The sequence below is a fragment of the Macaca fascicularis genome, chromosome 1 (assembly GCF_037993035.2).
Source record: "Macaca fascicularis isolate 582-1 chromosome 1, T2T-MFA8v1.1".
NCBI lineage: Eukaryota > Metazoa > Chordata > Mammalia > Primates > Cercopithecidae > Macaca > Macaca fascicularis.
In genome coordinates this window covers 117,719,765-117,737,195 of record NC_088375.1, presented here as the reverse complement: position 1 = coordinate 117,737,195, position 17,431 = coordinate 117,719,765, and the positions used below count along the sequence as shown (strand labels likewise).

At 47.6% G+C, this 17,431-nt stretch overlaps 1 protein-coding gene across 5 annotated transcripts in view; it reads right to left on the bottom strand.

The window, feature by feature from the left end:
- IGSF3 (immunoglobulin superfamily member 3) overlaps window positions 1-6,910 on the bottom strand; it is a 93,223-nt gene extending 86,313 nt beyond the window's left edge. For 3 of the 5 annotated variants that reach the window (XM_005542202.5, XM_015430540.4, XM_005542204.5), the window contains exons 1-2: window positions 6,820-6,910; window positions 5,497-6,164 (exon numbers count right to left, since the gene is read on the bottom strand). In XM_005542202.5, the coding sequence (XP_005542259.3) occupies window positions 5,497-5,539 (43 nt within the window). In that variant the 5' untranslated portion in view covers window positions 5,540-6,164; window positions 6,820-6,910. Of the gene's footprint in view, window positions 1-5,496; window positions 6,165-6,568; window positions 6,662-6,819 lie in introns of those variants that run through there. The other 2 variants (XM_005542203.5, XM_073998235.1) reach the window with 1 other exon arrangement.
- Window positions 6,911-17,431: the final 10,521 nt, after the last annotated feature.

The following is a 17,431-nucleotide window of genomic DNA, read 5'->3' as shown; positions in this document are numbered from 1 at the left end:
TGTCATGGTGTGTGCCTGTAATCCCAGCTACTCGGGAGGCTGAGGCGGGAGAATCACATGAACTCAGAAGGCGGAGGTTACAGTGAGCCGAGATCGTGCCACTGCACTCCAGCCTGGGCAACAGTGTGAGACTCCATCTGAAAAAAATAAAAAAGAAAATAACTGAACACCTGCTTACTTTGCAAGGCACAAGGCTGAGTTCTGGGGCTACAGTAATGAACATGAGAGAGATGGTCTTTAAGAACTTTATACAGAAGGTCATGCTATGTAAACTGTTTAGCACAGTGGCACATAAGCACTCTATAAACATTTTAATACTCACTGATAAAACCACCACATGTAGTGTTTAATTATATGCTGATTTAGATTGCTTTCTACGAAACAAATGTTGATTCATCAAACTCATGCCTTCTTAACAAGCCTTCTTGGAGGCCAGAGGCTCGGCTTCAGACTCAAAGGGAATAGCTTATTAGATGAAAGAACACAGAATTTGGAACCAAATGGTCCTGGCTTCAAAACCCTACTCTGCCACTTTTTAGCTTTGTGACTGTGGCAGAGACGGGCAGCTGTCCCCCAAAATCTGTTCTCTCCTTTCCCTACAGTCATAGAATCCCAAGTTTTTCTCAGGACACATGGATCCTCAGGATAAGCATATTTTCCAGCCTTCTTTGCAGCTAAGTATGGTCACATGACTAGGTTCTAGCCAATGAGAATGTCAGTGGAAGTAATGTATATGACTTCCAGGAAGTATCTTTACATTGAGAGGTCCTACCCTTCACTAGCCTTTTCTTCCTTCCTGATGGCTGGGGCTAGAAGTCATCCTGGACCACAAAATCATCTTGGGAATAGAGAGCATGCACATGGAGAAAGACAGCAGGAGCTTGGAGCCCTACCACTGTCAGCAATCTATCTTAGGCAAGTTCCTTTTTTTTTTTTTTTTTTTTTTTTGAGACAGAGTTTTGCTCTCGTTGCCCAGGCTGGAGTGCAATGGCGTGATCTCGGCTCACCTCCACATTCTGGGTTCAAGCGATTCTCCTGCCTCAGCCTCCCAAGTAGCTGGGATTGCAGGCATGTGCCACCACCATGCCCCGCCAATTTTTGTATTTTTAGTAAAGACGGGGTTTCACCATGTTGGCCAGGCTGGTCTCAAACTCCTGACCTCAAGTGATCCAACAGCCTCCCAAAGTGCTGGGGTTACAGGCATGAGCCACCGTGCCCAGCTTAGGCAAGTTACTTAACCTCCCTAAGCTTCAATCTCCCCATCTATAAAAATGTGATAATGCAGCCGGGTGTGGTGGCTCACGCCTATAATCCCAGCACTTTGGAGGCCGAGGCGGGTGGATCACGAGGTCAAGGAGATCAAGACCATCCCGGCTAACACGGTGAAACCCCATCTCTACTAAAAATACACAAAAAATTAACTAGGTGTGGTGGCAGGCACCTGCAGTCCCAGCTACTCGGGAGGCTGAGGCAGGAGAATGGCATGAACCTGGGAGACGGAGCTTGCAGTGAGCCGAGATCGCGCCACTGCACTCCAGCCTGGGCGACAAGGCGAGACTCCGTCTCAAAAAAAAAAAAAAGTGATAATGCAAGGTATCTATCTTGCAGGGTTGTTTTGAAGACTGAAAGATGATATAGGGCTTGGGTCACAGTAAGGACTAGAGTTAGGGGAGCTGGTATTACTGCCATTATGGAAGTACCAGCAGTCTTGCTGCCATGAAAACTGTAGAAGATGGCAACATCTTAACACAGCCCTGGGTACTTGGAGGTAGCTCAGTGATTCTCACAGTTGAAAGGCATCCTAGTAGGCGAAGTCCTCCTGACAAGAATTTCCTTCTCCTGCACCCTTGTCAAATGGTCCCCAGGAAAGGGAAGTGTACTACCTCTGGGACAACTATTAGGACAGTGATATTTGTTCATCCATAAATCACAATCCTCATCTCCTTCTTTCAGAACTCTTCTCCTGATTGCTCCAAACCATCTCACTTTTCTTTGCCTCCTCTTTCTCTTCTGCCTTTGATCACTCCAGCCCTGTCTCTGAGGTCACACCCATCAGTACTTCAAAGTTTCTTTCAATCCCTTTCAGAACCACCCTCTGGCTTCTCCCTTAAGAAACCTTTTCTAACTAACTGGGAAGTAAGACATGGCTTCCTCGGCCTTACCGTATTCAAAGAAGAGACTTCCCAAACTCTACAAATCAACTTCTCTCCCTCTGGAGCAGAACACAAATGATCATTTGCCATCTACAGGTTCTCAGATGTCCCAATCTCCTACATTTTTCATTGCTAACACTTTTAAAGCTATTTAATCTTGTTTGCAACATCAGCACTGGTCTGGGAGGTATAACTCTTCATGGCTACACAAAATCAAAATGTGCTGTATGTGTCTAAAGCTTATATTCATCTTTCCTGAGAATTTTTCTTCCTGTTCTTGCAGACACAAATCCTATGCTCTCTTTCCCACATTGCTGTCATCTTCCCATGTCATTGTCACTCATGCAGGCTGCTCCCAGACAGAGGCACATTTCCAGTTACCCTTCCCTTCCTACCCCTGCACCAGCCTGCATTCTCTCTCTAATCTTCTGCCCCTCTGGCTACATCTGTCCTCAAGTAGAGATGTTACTACCCTCATGACTCAACCGGGACCAGGCTTAAGTGGCTTTGTAATTGGAACCAAGGGTTGTGGTGGCAGGGCCACCCCTGCCCTGTGGCCACCCTGTGGTGGCCATGCACTGCCACCACAACCCTTGCTGGGTGAGGCACCTAGGGTTAGGACAGAAGAAAACAACACAGAGGTCAAGGGGGTAGGTACAAAGACAAACGGTAGGACAAAGACATAAGCAGGAATCAGTGTCCCAAGAGACAGAAAAAGAGGAATCTGATTCCAATCCCAGACACTGGCAAAGGACGGGTGCAGAAAAGCACAGGTCTATGATGTTGAGGGAAATGAGAGTGTCTCCGAGATTTACCCTGTGTACCCCCTCATATACTGTCCGGGGTTTTCTAACCAAAATTGCCATTTCTAGAGGCTGGCACCTGCATCAGTCTCACTTTCAGAGCACTTAGATTTATCCAACTTTTATAAACAAAATTTTATTCCAGGCATGTGACCTACATGGGCTTAAAACCTTAGAATTCTTTGCTGTTTTAAATTCACACTACACATTAATTCACATTACACAGCAAGAATGCTGACACATGAACCAGACCACAGCAGACTGCAAGCAGGAAATAAGACCCCAACATGGGTTTTGTTCCCTCCCGAAACGCCTTCTACCTCTCCCAGATTAGGAAAGTAGTAGCCAGGCCTCCTTCCTACCGTACTGACAGCCATCAGGTGAAGAGAAAGATGAGGTTCCACCAGGGGGGCTCCAAATCAGAGATCCATATGCATGCCTATAGTTCCAAACCTTCCCACGTTAGCCTGCATCTAGGCGTCTGCCACTGTGCCCCTTTAAAGCCACCTTGATGCTCATTTTCCTCCATGGCACCTGTTTACACATGAAGGTGAGGGTGGAGGAAAAATGACAGCATCTGCCAGGTGCCAGGGCCCCAGCTCCACTCCACAGAGTGGCCCAGAGAGTGAACAGCAGGGGACCAGCATGCAGCCTTACATTTCTTGAGCAGCCAGAAGAAACAAAAGGCACAAATGTCACATTGCCTTGTTTTCCCATTGATGGCTACTTCTCCTGCCCTGGGCCCCACCCTGCCACTCAGCCTTCTTTCCCGCCTTAGCCACACACCCCATCCCACATCCAAATCTCCCCAAGGGCTTTCCTTGTTTGTGTCCTGTTGAATCCACATGAATCACTAATTGCTGATTTAAACCCAGACACTAAGCGAATGACACATACAGTACAACAAATACAGATCCAATATGAAGAGACTGGCAAATGGAGGGCTCCCTGCCTCTTGACTCTGCCTGAGCGTAGAGGTGACAGGGAGACACTGCCTGTATCCTAGCCCACAGCTGAACAGAAGACTAACTAAACTCACTGCCGGCAGCGTGTCAGCATGTGTTGGGTGGTAGGGCACTGGCGCTAATGAACTCACCCACTGGTTCTCTAAGTGAACCATGCATGGAATTACCTGAGAGAGCTCAAAGGCTGAGACCTGGGTCCCATCCCACCAAGGGAGTTTGGTTTCACTGGTCGGGGGTTGCTGCCTGAAATCAGAATTTTTAAAAGCTCCCCCAGTGATTCCAACATGCACAGGAGAGTTTGAGAACCACTGATTGAACCACTGATTGAGAACCACTGATTGAACATCTATTACGAGTTTCAGACATTATTTAAGGCAGTCAAGGCATTTACGACACCTTATATCCTTGAATTGTTTATTGTTTCTGTTTTATTGATATTCAGATGTCAATCATGGTGAAGCTGGGATAGGAACTCAGGTCCCCTAATTCTAAAGTCCATTCTCTTCCCACACACCTGTTAACTACTTCCAGGGTATAGACAATGTATGGAAGCAATCTCCACTGCCAACAGATCACCGTAAGTTACGTGCAAGACACCTAGATTTGGAGATGTGAACCCTGTAGGCAACAATCATAATCCCTTCTGAATGCAGAGGACCGAGCCTTACAGAGAGGGCAGGGGGTGTGCTTAGGTATGAGGTCTGAGATGGGGAAAGAGAATGGCACCAAATCCCGGCGATGAAGTTTATCCTAGACCTGAGATGTGTTCTAAGATATCACGCTGAAGACAGTGCTCACTGGCATAAAAAGAACAGGCAATTTATGAGCAGAGGGGCCTCTTCACTGGGGTGGGGATCCTTAACAGAGGTGTCAAAGGTTCACCCAGGGCCATAGTTTCTTCTTCCCACTCCAAGCATTCTGATTTGTGGGAGCACAAAAGCCAATCCTAAAACCTCCTCTACCAGGCAGCTTCCTTTTCTTCAGGCTCTCTTTCTCCCAGAACTATGATCTAAGCTTCCTTGGTGAGGAGACACAGGACTAGTGTGCCCTCACATTTTTAGCCTACAGACCACTCAGGTAGGCAAAGCATCCCTTCAACCCCTATCCCATTTACTCCCATTTCCACCTCAAAAAAGGCACCATCATTATCACCCAAACCAACTTTCGAGACAGAGGGGAATTATGTTCCCACTCCCAGTTAGGAATCAACGCAGCCCAACAAAGAAGTGACAACACCAGAGCATCCATGTTTGTCATGCTACCAGACAGCAGCCCACCAGCCATATGAAGTCCCTAAACCACAGATGTGCAGATGCAGGACCTCACCCCAGGGCCCAAGACAGACACTTTAAGAACAGCAAATGTTCCTTCTTAAAGACAACAAATGATATTCCATCGCTGCTCCTGGATCAGAAACGGGCCTCTTCATACTCTACTCCAACCTGTGACACACACCGACCACCTCCTGGTGTCCCCCAAAGCTTAGTGTTGATGAAAAAGAACCACAAGAAATTACAAGAACCAAGAGCAGGTTAAACTTTCACATCGATTGTATTGATAAGCAGAGCCACTTACCCAGCACAGCCAGACAGCTCAGCACCAGGAAAAAGCGCTTCATGTCGGCAGCCTCCAGGAGACACAACACAAGGCGCTTCCTCTTCTCCCAGCTCCTAATCTCTCATTTCTGGCAATCCACTTATAGCTCCAGAGAACAGTTTTGGAAATAGAACTTAACTCGGAAAATGGGAACAGATTAAAGAGATCAGAAGGAGGGAGTCTGGGGGAAGGGGAGGAGTGGAGGCAAGTGTGAAAACTCCCCTATGCCACAGGAAGGGTCCACAACAATTCCGAAGGCGCTCCCGGCTCCTGCCACATCGTGTGCCTTGCAGTTGCCACTGAAATTGTAGACTGTAGTGGATTAATCCTCCAGGATCAGGGAAAAAAGAGTCTGAGAAAATCCTTTCATCCACTGATTATACAGAAATGTCCTTGGCTTCCCAGTGAAGGTGTCTGTGATCTCCCTCATTCAGATTCCCCAAAGAGAACAAGGCAGGTTTCGTCAAAACCTTTGACGGCCAAATCACCCTGCCTGACATCAACCGTTTGGGTTTCTTCACCAAAAAGTCCGTTTCCATCCATGGTGGTAGGTCACGGAGGCGCCACCTGCCCCACGCCTGTCTAGGGCACACGAAGCAAGTTGGCGTTCGGCAGCCCTGAAGCGGTCCCCCAGCGCCAGCAGATTTCTAAAACAAACACAACAGAGATTTTTATCAAAGGCAAGACTGCAAAACCCACTGGGGCTGAGCGCTGAGCTGGTCCGGACACCTGGGTCCGGTTCCTGGACCAGGACAGTCAACCTCTGCATTCTGACCTTGGGCAAGTCGCTATCTTTCCCTCCGCCTCAGTTTCCCTGCCCAGAGCAGGGCAACAGTGGGAAGCCCGATTGTTCCTGAAATACTTTCACCAAATGCTTCACTCCTGGGAATTCCCGTCACCTCCTACCGAGTCCGGGCGCCGCAGGTAGCCCCACCCTCCGCCAGGGCAAATCGGGAAGGGGCTCCGCGGTGGGGCCGCGACTCCCGGCCCCCGCCCCAACCGTGGGAGCTCTGCGCGCGACGCGTCCCAGGTGGCCCCGCTATTGTTTTACCTTCCAGGGTGTTTATTTCTCGCTGATTGTAAAGAAAAGAGACCGGGGAAGAAGGGAGTCCGGGGCTCCGCTTTCCGCTGCCGGAGCGCGCTCGCCGCGTGCCCGCCCAGCCAGGGGAGGGGTCTCGGGCCCGACCCCGAGCGGAGCTGGCGCGGGCCCGCTCCCCCCTCCCCGCCTCCCTCTCCGGGGCCCCCCGGATCCCCTCGCTGCAGCCCTCTCCGGGCGCCGCCCGCGCCCCCGCCGAGCCTGACCTCGCCCGTGGCCCTCTCCCTCCGCGCGCGTCCGTCCGTCCGTCGGTCCGTCCGGGCGCACGCCTCAGGGGACGCGCCGCTTCCTCTTCTCCCGCAACGGCACCAGCAGCCGCGCTGCGGCCCCTCCCGAGTCCCCGCCCCTCCAGCTCCAGCCCGGCCCGCTGCACTCGGCTAGGCGAGCGCGGGGCCAGGGCGGCGGCCACGGAGAGCGACCCGGTCCCGCCCTCGGCCCCGCCCCCGGAGACGCGAGTCCGGGCTCCGGGCCTGGCGGGGGCACGCGAGTGGCCGGGGGCACCGGGGGCACCGGAGGACCTGGGCAGCGCTGGCGTGTGGGCCGAGGAGCCCGCAAAGTTAATCAGGGCTTCACACCCAGACTCCGGGGCCGCCTGCGAGATGTACAGGCCCTTCCCAAAGCCCAGCCGGCGACCCATAACCCTGGAAGCCCGCGGCACAGAAGCTCGTCCTTTCTCCTGGAAACAAAAACAAAGCCCTTTGCTGGAGACTTGAATCTGTTCATGCAGTGGAACCCCATATTGCACTTCACTCTTGGATAGAATCTGGACTCTGGAAACAGCCTGGGTTCTAACGCCGGTTCTTCCGCTTCCTAGCTGTGGCCCTTGGCCAAGTTACTTAACCTCTCTGTGCCTCAATTTCCCCATCTGTTCCGTGGAAGAAATAACCCCTACTTAAGAAGGTAATGTGAGAAGTCTGTGACATACTTGTAAAACATTTAGAATGGTGCCTGATACATCATAAGTGGTCAGTAAATATAAGCTATTATTGTTTTATGACCAACCGCCCTGTAAAGCAAGTGCTTTTTCATTCCCTCACTACTTACCCAACACGCACAACCTGCTGGGTAGACACCATCACGAGGCGACCAAAGCAGAATAGACCACACTGCCCTCATGGAACTTGCAGTCTAGTGGGGACACAGACCATAAAATAGACATGACAATAAAAGTACAGTGCTGAGGAAGAAAATGCAGACCCCAACCCTGTGTTATTGGGGGAGGGGCGAGGAGGAGGAAGCTTTGGTCCGGGTAGGTCCCAGGCGTCTCAGAGGAAAGGAAAACTCGGTTGAATGCCAAGGAGCAGAAGGCAGCAGCAGAGGAGACAGAGGGGAGGTAAGGAATCGCAGACTGAAGAAACAGCACCTCTGCGGGCCCAGAAAGGAGCCCAGTTAGAGGACCAGGACGCTCTGCTGGGCCCAAACTTGACTGTAGGGGAGAAGTGACAAGAAATGAGCTGAGAAGAAATCCGGTGCCAGAAGCTAGAGGGCATTGTATGGTGTGTTAAGGGGTTGGGACCATAGGGAAGTCACTGAAGGTGTTGAGTAAGGGACTATGGTTATCAGATATACGTTTTATTTTTCATTTTATTTTAAGAGACAGGTTCTCACTCTGTCACCCAGGCTGGAATGCAGTGGTGCCATCTTGGCTCGCTGCAACCTCTGCCTCCCAGGTTCAAGTGATTCTCCCGCCTCAGCCTCCCAAGTCACTGGGACTACAGGCGTGCACCACCACACCCGGCTAATTTTTGTACTTTTAGTAGAGATGGTGTTTCACCATGTTGGCCAGCCTGGTCTTGAACTCCTGACCCGGTGATCTGCCCACCTCAGCCTCCCAAAGTTCTGAGATTACAGGCATGAGCCACTGTGCCCGCCAGGAATCTTTCCTTGTGCGTTAATTATTACGTCTTTCCCAGAGACACCCATGACTCTGGCAGTTCTCAGTTCCCATCTGCTAGACTCCTTCACTTATTTATTGAGCACCTACTATGTGTCAAAAAAAGTCTCTGCTCTCATGACGCATACATTCTAGTGGCAAACACAGACAATGATACAAGTATATAATGTAATGTAACGTGTTCTGAAGAGAAGTGGAGTAAAGAAATGTGTGGTCAGGCACAGTGGCTCGTGCCTGTAATCCCAGCACCTTGGGAGGCCAAGGCAGATGGATGACTTGAGGTCAGGAGTTCGAGACCAGCCTGGTCAACATGGCGAAATCCTGTCTCTACAAAAAATACAAAATTAGCCAGCCGTGGTGGCCCACACCTGTGGTCCCAGCTACTTGGGAGGCTGAGGCATGAGAATCGCTTGAACCTGGGTGGCAGAGGTTGCAGCGAGCTGAGATCACACCACTGCAGTCCAGCCTGGGCAACAGAGCGAGAGTATCTCCAAAACAAACAAACAAATAAAAAACAGAAAAGAAAAGAAATAGTGTGTATGTTTGGGGGTTACAGCGGGAAGAAGGACTCTTTTCTAGGTGAGGTGGTCGGAAAAGACCTCTCAGAGGAAGTGACATTTGAGCAGAGACCTGAGTACAGGGAGAGTGTGAGCGCTGGAGATTTCTGGAGGCAGAACATTCCAAGCACAGGGAACAGCAAGTGCAAAGCCCCTTAACATGCTCAGAAAATTAAAGGTGCGTTAGTGTGTCTGAAATGGCATAAAAGAGAAGGAGAAGGAGAAATGTGATCAGAGAGGTCAAAGAGGCCAAATCTAGTAGGACCTTCAAACCTGAGGAGCTTGGGTCACTCTGGCTGCTGGGTAAAAATAGAGCATCAGGTTATAGGGGTGGACAAGGGACACTGAATGGGAGGTTCTTTCCATTGCACAGGTGAGAGATGATCATGGCTTAAACTAGGGTGGTGCTGATGCAGGTCGTGGAAGTGGGTGGAGTCTGGAAGCATTTAGAAAGCAAAGTCAATGAAATTCTCTAAAGAACTGATGGGCCGGGCGCGGTGGCTCAAGCCTGTAATCCCAGCACTTTGGGAGGCCGAGACGGGCGGATCACGAGGTCAGGAGATCGAGACCATCCTGGCGAACACGGTGAAACCCCGTCTCTACTAAAAAATACAAAAAACTAGCCGGGCGAGATGGCGGGCGCCTGTAGTCCCAGCTACTCGGGAGGCTGAGGCAGGAGAATGGCGTGAACCCGGGAGGTGGGGCTTGCGGTGAGCTGAGATCCGGCCACTGTACTCCAGCCTGGGCGACACAGCGAGACTCCGTCTCAAAAAAAAAAAAAAAAAAAAGAACTGAATATGGAGGGGGAGAAAAAGAGAAGAGTCAAGGAATCTTTCAGAAGGTCCATCTCAGCCTGCGTTGGAACTCTCTGACCCCACCAAGGTGCTCCAACTCTTCCCAAGACTGCACTTTCTGAGGCCTCTGCCTAGGCCCTCATCTTTGAACCCCTATACTCAGTTATCCCTTCTCTATTACTCGTTCTTTCAATCTCAATCTGCCCATTTTCATACTACTTGGCCCCTTGCATCCTTCTGGATAATCTTTCAACCCTTGACTTCCATCACCACCAGATGTGTTATGACTGATTCCCAGCGTGGCATTCTTTCTAATTTCCACATTTATGGAACCTCTGTGATATGCAAAGAACTATGCAAAGTGTTGGATGGGGAGAGAAAAGTATAATTTAAAAGAATGCCTCTGCCCTCCAGACATAGAAACGATTAAATGAAATAAGTCCTGAATAGTGATATGATGGTGGCCCCTTCAGGAACTCATCAGCAGGCAGAGAAGTGAATTGGAGGCTGGGCACAGTGGCTCACCCCTGTAATCCCAGCACTCTGGGTGGCCGAGGCGGGCAGATCACCTGAGGTCGGGAGTTAAAGACCAGCCTGACCAACATGGAGAAACCCTGTCTCTACTAAAAATACAAAAAATTAGCCAGCCATGGTGGTGCATGCCTGTAATCCCAGCTACTCAGGAGGCTGAGGCAGGAGAACCTCTTGAACCCAGGAGGCAGAGGTTGCAGTGAGCCAAGATTGTGCCATTGCACTCCAGCCTGGGCAACAACAGAGAAACTCTGTCTCATAAAAAAGAAAAAGAAAGAAAGAAAAGAGAAAGAAGGAAGGGAAGGGAAGGGAGAGACAGAGAGAAAGAAAGAGAGAAATGAATTGGAAAGAGTCCTAAGGGAAGGAGAGATGTCAAAGGAGAGGAGTGGAGAGAGAGAGAGAGAAAGAGAGAGAGAGAGAGAAGGAAAAAGAAAGGAAGGAAGGAAGGGAGGGAGGGAGGGAGGGAGGGAGGGAGGGAAATGAATTGGAAAGAGTCCTAAGGGAAGGAGAGATGTCAAAGGAGAGGAGGGCACAGGAAGAAAGAAAGAAAGAAAGAAAGAAAGAGAGAGAGAGAGAGAGAGAGAGAGAGAGAGAGAGAAGAAAGAAAGAAAGAAAGAAAGAAAGAAAGAAAGAAAGAAAGAAAGAAAGAAAGAAAGAAAGAAAGAAAGAAAGAAAGAAAGAAAGAGAGAGGGAAGGAAGGAAGGAAGGAAAGGGAAAGAAAGAAGGAAAGAGAAAGAAAGAAAGAAAAAGAAAAGAAAGAAAGAAAGAAAGAAAGAAAGAAAGAAAGAAAGAAAGAAAGAAAGAAAGAAAGAAAGAAAGAAAAAGAGAAATGAATTGGAAAGAGTCCTAAGGGAAGGAGAGATGTCAAGGGAGAGGAGTGTACAGAAGTTCCCAGTCAGCAATGTCTGATGCCCAGGCTGAACATTCCAGCTTGCTTCAAAACATTCTGCATTTGAATTTTGAAACCTCTACTGGACTGGCCTGGAATCAGGTGTTTATTTTGGACATTTTGGAAGACTCCTTGATCTTGTCCATCAGGGAGTTAAATGCAGAAGCCTGCAGAAGCCAAGCTGAAGCACAGTGCCAGGGAGTACTGGGGCCCATGCCCCCAGAGCACAGCCTGAAAGAGCACGCACAGCTTCGGCAAAGTGTTGCTGCTGGTGAGGAAGGTGTGGTGTTACCTGGTTTTCCTGCTTTTTAAGAGAATCAGGAAATCCACATTTTTAGAAAAAATTATTCTTAATTTTGCTCATTGGAAACTAGTGTTTCAAAAATAAATTAATCCCTCTCTTTCTAGTTCTTCCTAGAGTGAGGAAAAGCTGGGTTGAGAGGGCAAATAAATTAACTAATTAATTAACTAATTAAAAACTGTGGGGGGGCAACACAAATTTTTTTCGTGGATAAGATAGGGCCAAGTGGTTATATCAGTTTGAGGTTTCTAGACCTACCATAGCTATAACCAAAAGGCTAATATAAAACCACAAATGGCATAGAGTTACATGTTTTAAGGGGAAAAAAATGAAGGGTGTTAGCCAAGTTATCCTTCATCACTTGAAAGAAGATTGAAGCCAAGGCATTTTGTCTAAGGATAGCCTGATACTGTGTACTCACAAGCAACTGATGTTAATTGTTCTTAATGTACTTCAAAATGCCAAATGAAAAGAGCAAACCCCCCCCCCCACCTCACAGAATAGCCAAGTTGGAGCTAAAAGTGTCCCACTCAACAATTCTTCCGAGAGCCAGCTTTCTTCTGGGTGATTACCCTCCTACACAGGCAAGGATCCCCAGAGCCGAAGCCTGGGAATAATTTACACAGGACACCATCTGTCTTTTTTTTTTTTTTTTTTTTTTTGAGACAGCATCTCACTCCGTCACCCAGGCTAGAGTCCAGTGGTGTGATCTCGGCTCACTGCAGTCTCCAGGTTGAAGCGATTCTCCTGTCTCAGCCTCCTGAATAGCTGGGGTTACAGGTGTGCACCACCATGCCTGGCTAATTTTTTTTTTTGTTTTTAGTAGAGACGGGGTTTCACCATATTGGTCAGGCTGGTCTCGAACTCCTGACCTTGTGATCCACCCACCTCAGCCTCCCAATGTGCTGGGATAACAGGTGTCAGTCACCGCGCCCAGCCCCTACCATCTGTCTTTTAAAAATAAAAGAGAGAGAGAGAAGTGACTATAGGATCTTGAGATCAGGGTAGCGAGTGGGTAGTCCCCAAAGGCTTTACCCATAGGTGGGTGTTCAGAACCTGAGATTCGCCATCTAGCGTTAGAGAAGGGTCTGGATTTGCCCCCTCATGGAGCTTCGAAGACTACTTTATCCCAGAGGGGGAATACAATTGTATTCAGCTAACGTTCTCCTTTCTTCACAAAACTCCTGTGCTGTGTTAGCTTATTTTCTTGGCTGACGGTGAAGAGCGAATCTGAAGACAAATGCCTGGGCTTGTGTCCCAGATCTGCACTTATTGACACCTAACTCCGGTCAAGTTACTTAACCTCTCTTACTCTAGGTTCCTCATTTGTAAAAGGGAATAACAAATACCACCTGCCCTCAAAGGGAGGCTGGAACGATTAAATGAGTTGATATATGGACAGAACTTAGTAAAATGCCTGGTATTTAGTTCTCAGTGTTCATTAGCTATTCTCTTCATGAATCATGTACTTTACATGGTCTAAGGAGCAGGAAACCAGGAGTCAGAAATTCTAGCTTCCAGTTCAGGGTCTGCTGCTTATGCTGTGTTTTGACCTCTCTCGACCCAAGTTTCTGCTGTAAAATGAGGGTGATGACCAGGCACAGTGGCTCACGCTTGTAATCCAAGCACTTTGGAAGGCTGAGGCGGGCGGATCACCTGAGGTCAAAAGTTCTAGACCAGCCTGGTCAACATGGTGAAACCCTGTCTCTACTAAAAATACAAAACATTAGCTGAGCATGGTGGCATGCAACTGCAATCCCAGCTACTTGGGAGGTTGAGGCAGGAGAATCGCTTGAACCCAGGAGGCGGAGGTTGTAGTGAGCTGAGATTGCGCCATCGCACTACAACCTGGGTGACAAGAGCGAAACTCTGTCTCAAAAAAAAAAAAAAAAAAAAAAAAAAAAAAGGTTGATTACACTAGTGAGAAAGTCCCAAACTGGCTGTGCATGAGTTACTCCCAAAGCACTTAAAGTGCAGATTCCCAGGCCCCACTTAGAAGATCTTATTTCTGAACATATTTCTGAGACTAGTCTAAGAAGACTTTTAAAAGGGGTCTTTCAGGTCAACATTTTGTGACAGATTTTCAGATTCATGATCCCATCCCCTCTGTCCAAGTTCATTTTTTATTGGGATTGAGAATTCCCTCAACTACATAACTTGACCCCAGATAAAAAGAATCAGAGGAGCTCATCTCTTCTACCAATATTCCATTCTGAACTTAGTCCTCACCATGGTCAACAGGCTCCCGATCTTTGCCAGTCCCAAAGCTTGAGCATTTAATGACTCTCCATTCGTCTTTTCCAAATCTCACCAAATCCTGATTTTTTTCTTAATCCAATAGCCTTGGATCTATGTCTCCTTACATCTAGCTCTGGCTCTTGGCCAGTGCTCTTCCCTGTATGGGCTCCCTCCCTTTGCTAAAGAATTTAAAGAACCCAAACCTGTGGGCAGGCTGAAAGCCATGACGCTTGTCGCGTTGGAGTAGCTTTTCTGAATTAGATTGGCTGACCCCCAATCTCTCTCTCTCAACGTCCCAGGGCAGCTGGGCTGTCTGCCTGGGCTGGCTGCCACTTTCAACCATGCTGTGGTCCAGGTGGAGGACTCGTAAGAATTTGGCTTGGCCTCTCCAAAGGAAAGATGTTAGTTTGATCACAGAGCGTCTGTCCTTGCACAGGGAAAAGTGTGTCACCATAGATCTGAGATTCTAAGAATCCAAACAACCATGAGATTGTAGCAGAATGGAGCCTTCTAGATGGGGTGTTTTTTCTGAGACATCTGTTACCCTACTAGTCGCCAGGCCTGTCTGGCCTGATCTGGCTGGCACGTTGCCTCTCCCTGTAAAAGAGTGCAAAGACATTGGCAAATCTCACCCAAATATATATGAATTTGGCTGTCAGTTTCCAAAAGTTCACTTGGAAGTTAATTATTTGGAACTCAGAACATATTTTCCCATAACAGTAATATAATAAATGGTGATTATATTTCCAGGCTGACATGCAAGTGTGTTTAACCCTTAACATGCTTGAAATGCCACATATTTCAGAGAGGAAAAGCAGTATACCAATAGTACAGTCGAAATACCAGGGATTCAATAATACTGAAAAATAACATCAGGACAAAAACTTAAAAAAAATAAATTCAGTTAACATAAAGCACTGTTCTATGCCCAGGGATGGTAAAGAAAGCAGGTAAGTTTCCTATCCTCATGAGTTTACATTCTTCATTAGTTTCTCCGTTTGTGGTCCATCTTCCCCTGGGTATGTAAGCTGCCTGTGGGCTGGAATCTGGTCTGTCTTGTTCTCTAGTGTAGGTCCAATGCCTAGAATAATGCCTAGCACATAGGATGTGATCAACAAATATTTGTTGAATGAATAAGTTCTAGTTGGAAAGACAATAAACAAGTAGGCAAACAAATATGCAATCAGTTGCAGATGTGATAAATGCTATGAAGCAAAATGAAACAGAGATCATAGGAATGGAGGTGGCTGGGGTGTTTTTTGTTTTTGTTTTTTTAAAGGTAGGGTCTTACTTTGCCACCCAGGCTGGAATGCAGAGGTGCAATCATAGTTCACTGCAGCCTGGAACTCCTGGGCTCAAGTGATCCTCCTGCCTTAGCTTCCCAAGTAACTGGGACTACAGGCTCACACCACCACACCTGGCTAATTTTGGAGGTGGCTGTTTGTGATGGGGTGATCAGAATGGCATCTCTGAAGAAATAATACTTACACAGAGATCTGAATGAAAGAAAGAATCATGGAAGATCTGAGAGAAGAAGGACTCTTGCCTTTTTTTTTTTTTTTTTGGGACAGAGTCTCACACTGTCGCCCAGGTTGGAGTGCAGTGGCGCGATCTCGGCTCACTGCAACCTCTGCCTCCCAGGTTCAAGTGATTCTCCTGCCTCAGCCTCCCCAGTAGCTGGGATTACAGGTGCCCACCACCACGCCCAGCAATTTTTTGTATTTTTAGTAGAGACAGGGTTTTACTATGTTGGCCAGGCTGGTCTCGAACACCTGACCTTGTGATCCACCCACCTCAGCCTCCCAAAGCGCTGGGATTACAGGCATGAGCCACTGCACCCAGCCGACTTCTGCTTTTAATATCAGACCAGGACATTTGTACCAATGTTCCCACTGAGATCAACTAAAAAAACTGGACAAAATTTAAATAATGTGAAAAAATAGTTATCAGTGGTGAGGAATTGCCAGGCAAAAAGTAGGAGAAGAGGAGGACCATCACTGAAAGCCACCGTTGCCATGAGGACATCTATGGATTGGAATAAATATCTGCAAAAGCTGTCTTTTGACCTCATAAGGCAAGGGGAACAAACCTCAAAGCCTAGGAAGAAGATGGGGACTCTGTGCTTGAAGCTGGGGCCCCTTAGCAGCTGCATCTTCTGGGTAAATGTGAAGCAGAAATAAACCAGCTCTTACTCAGACTTGTAACCTGACTTCAAGTCACCTGGATAGTACAAGAGATCTTGAGCCTAGAGCTTGGGTTAAAGTGGTTCCAGACAAGGAGGAGTGCCAGGTACCTGGCAGAGTCAAGAGGAAAACCCTATCACTCTAAGCTTCAAATTATTCCAAAATGGAATTTCCAGCATGTAGTCAGGTATAACCAGGAAGGCCCACAAAACCCTGAGATACTGAAATCATCCAGCACAGCCAATAAAACAATTAGACTTGCTTGTTTCTTGAGGTCAGAGGCTGCCTCTTCAAAGAAATAAAATTCAGACTTGAAAATTTGCACAGAAACTCAAAATCGTATTAAGATCTGGGGCAAGAACATTCCAGGCCAAGAGGATAGCAAGTACAAAGGCCCTGGGGCAGGAATAAGCTTGGCATGCTAAAAAGATAGAAATTCTCTGGCAGGAGCAGAGGGAACAAGAGTAAGAGGTGGTAGGTGAGGTCAAAGAGGAAGGTGAAGGTGAAGGTCAGATCATGTTGAGTCTTAAGGGATTTTAGGTTTTAGTCTCTGTGTCAAAGGAGGCCATTTGATGCCTTGGAGCCGTGAAGTGGTATAACTTAATTTACTTAATTGTATAAAAGTCAGTTTGGCTTTTGTATAGAAAATAGACTGTAAGGAAGCAAAAATAGAAGGAAGGAAACCAATTAATAGGTTATTGAATGGTCCAGGTGAGAGATGATAGAGGCTTAGTGTAAAGTGGTGATGATGGAGGTGGTGGGAAATGAATTCAGAATATACAGTGAATGGAACTAGACATGGGGTGTGAGAAAAAGCTCGGCATAGCTCTTCACCTCCATGTGCTTTCTGTATGACCCCATTCTCCCCCAACCCACATGGTTTTTCCTTCTCTCTCTCAGTAGACAGCTCTTTAATTGGCATTTTCAGCCCAGTCGTTTTTTCTGTGTTTTACACCTATCCAGCCAACTGCCTTTTGAAATGTTCCACCTCAATGTCACCAGACCTTTTACTGAACGTGCCCCAAACTCAGCTCATTATTTGCCCCTCTAAACTATTTTTTTCCTCAATTTCCTATCTTAGTTGATGATACCACTTTTCACTCAATCACATAAGCCAGAGCCTTTGGATTAATTTTAGACTTCTCACTTCCATAGTCAATTAGCGACCAGGGACTAGCAATTCTACCTCCTTAACTTCTTTGGAAGCTGTCTGTTTCTTTCTATTTTCATGGCTTTTGCCCTAGATCAAGCCTTCATCACCTCTCTCTAGACTATTATCATAGTCTCCCACCTATCTCCCAGGTAATGATCTCAGTCCCTGCCCATCTGTCATTCTAAAGTATGCATCTTTCTAAAATATAGAGGTGACACTTCTGGGGCTGCCAATTGCTTAAAGAAGGTTCAAACTCCTTAGAATGGGTTAAAGGGCCT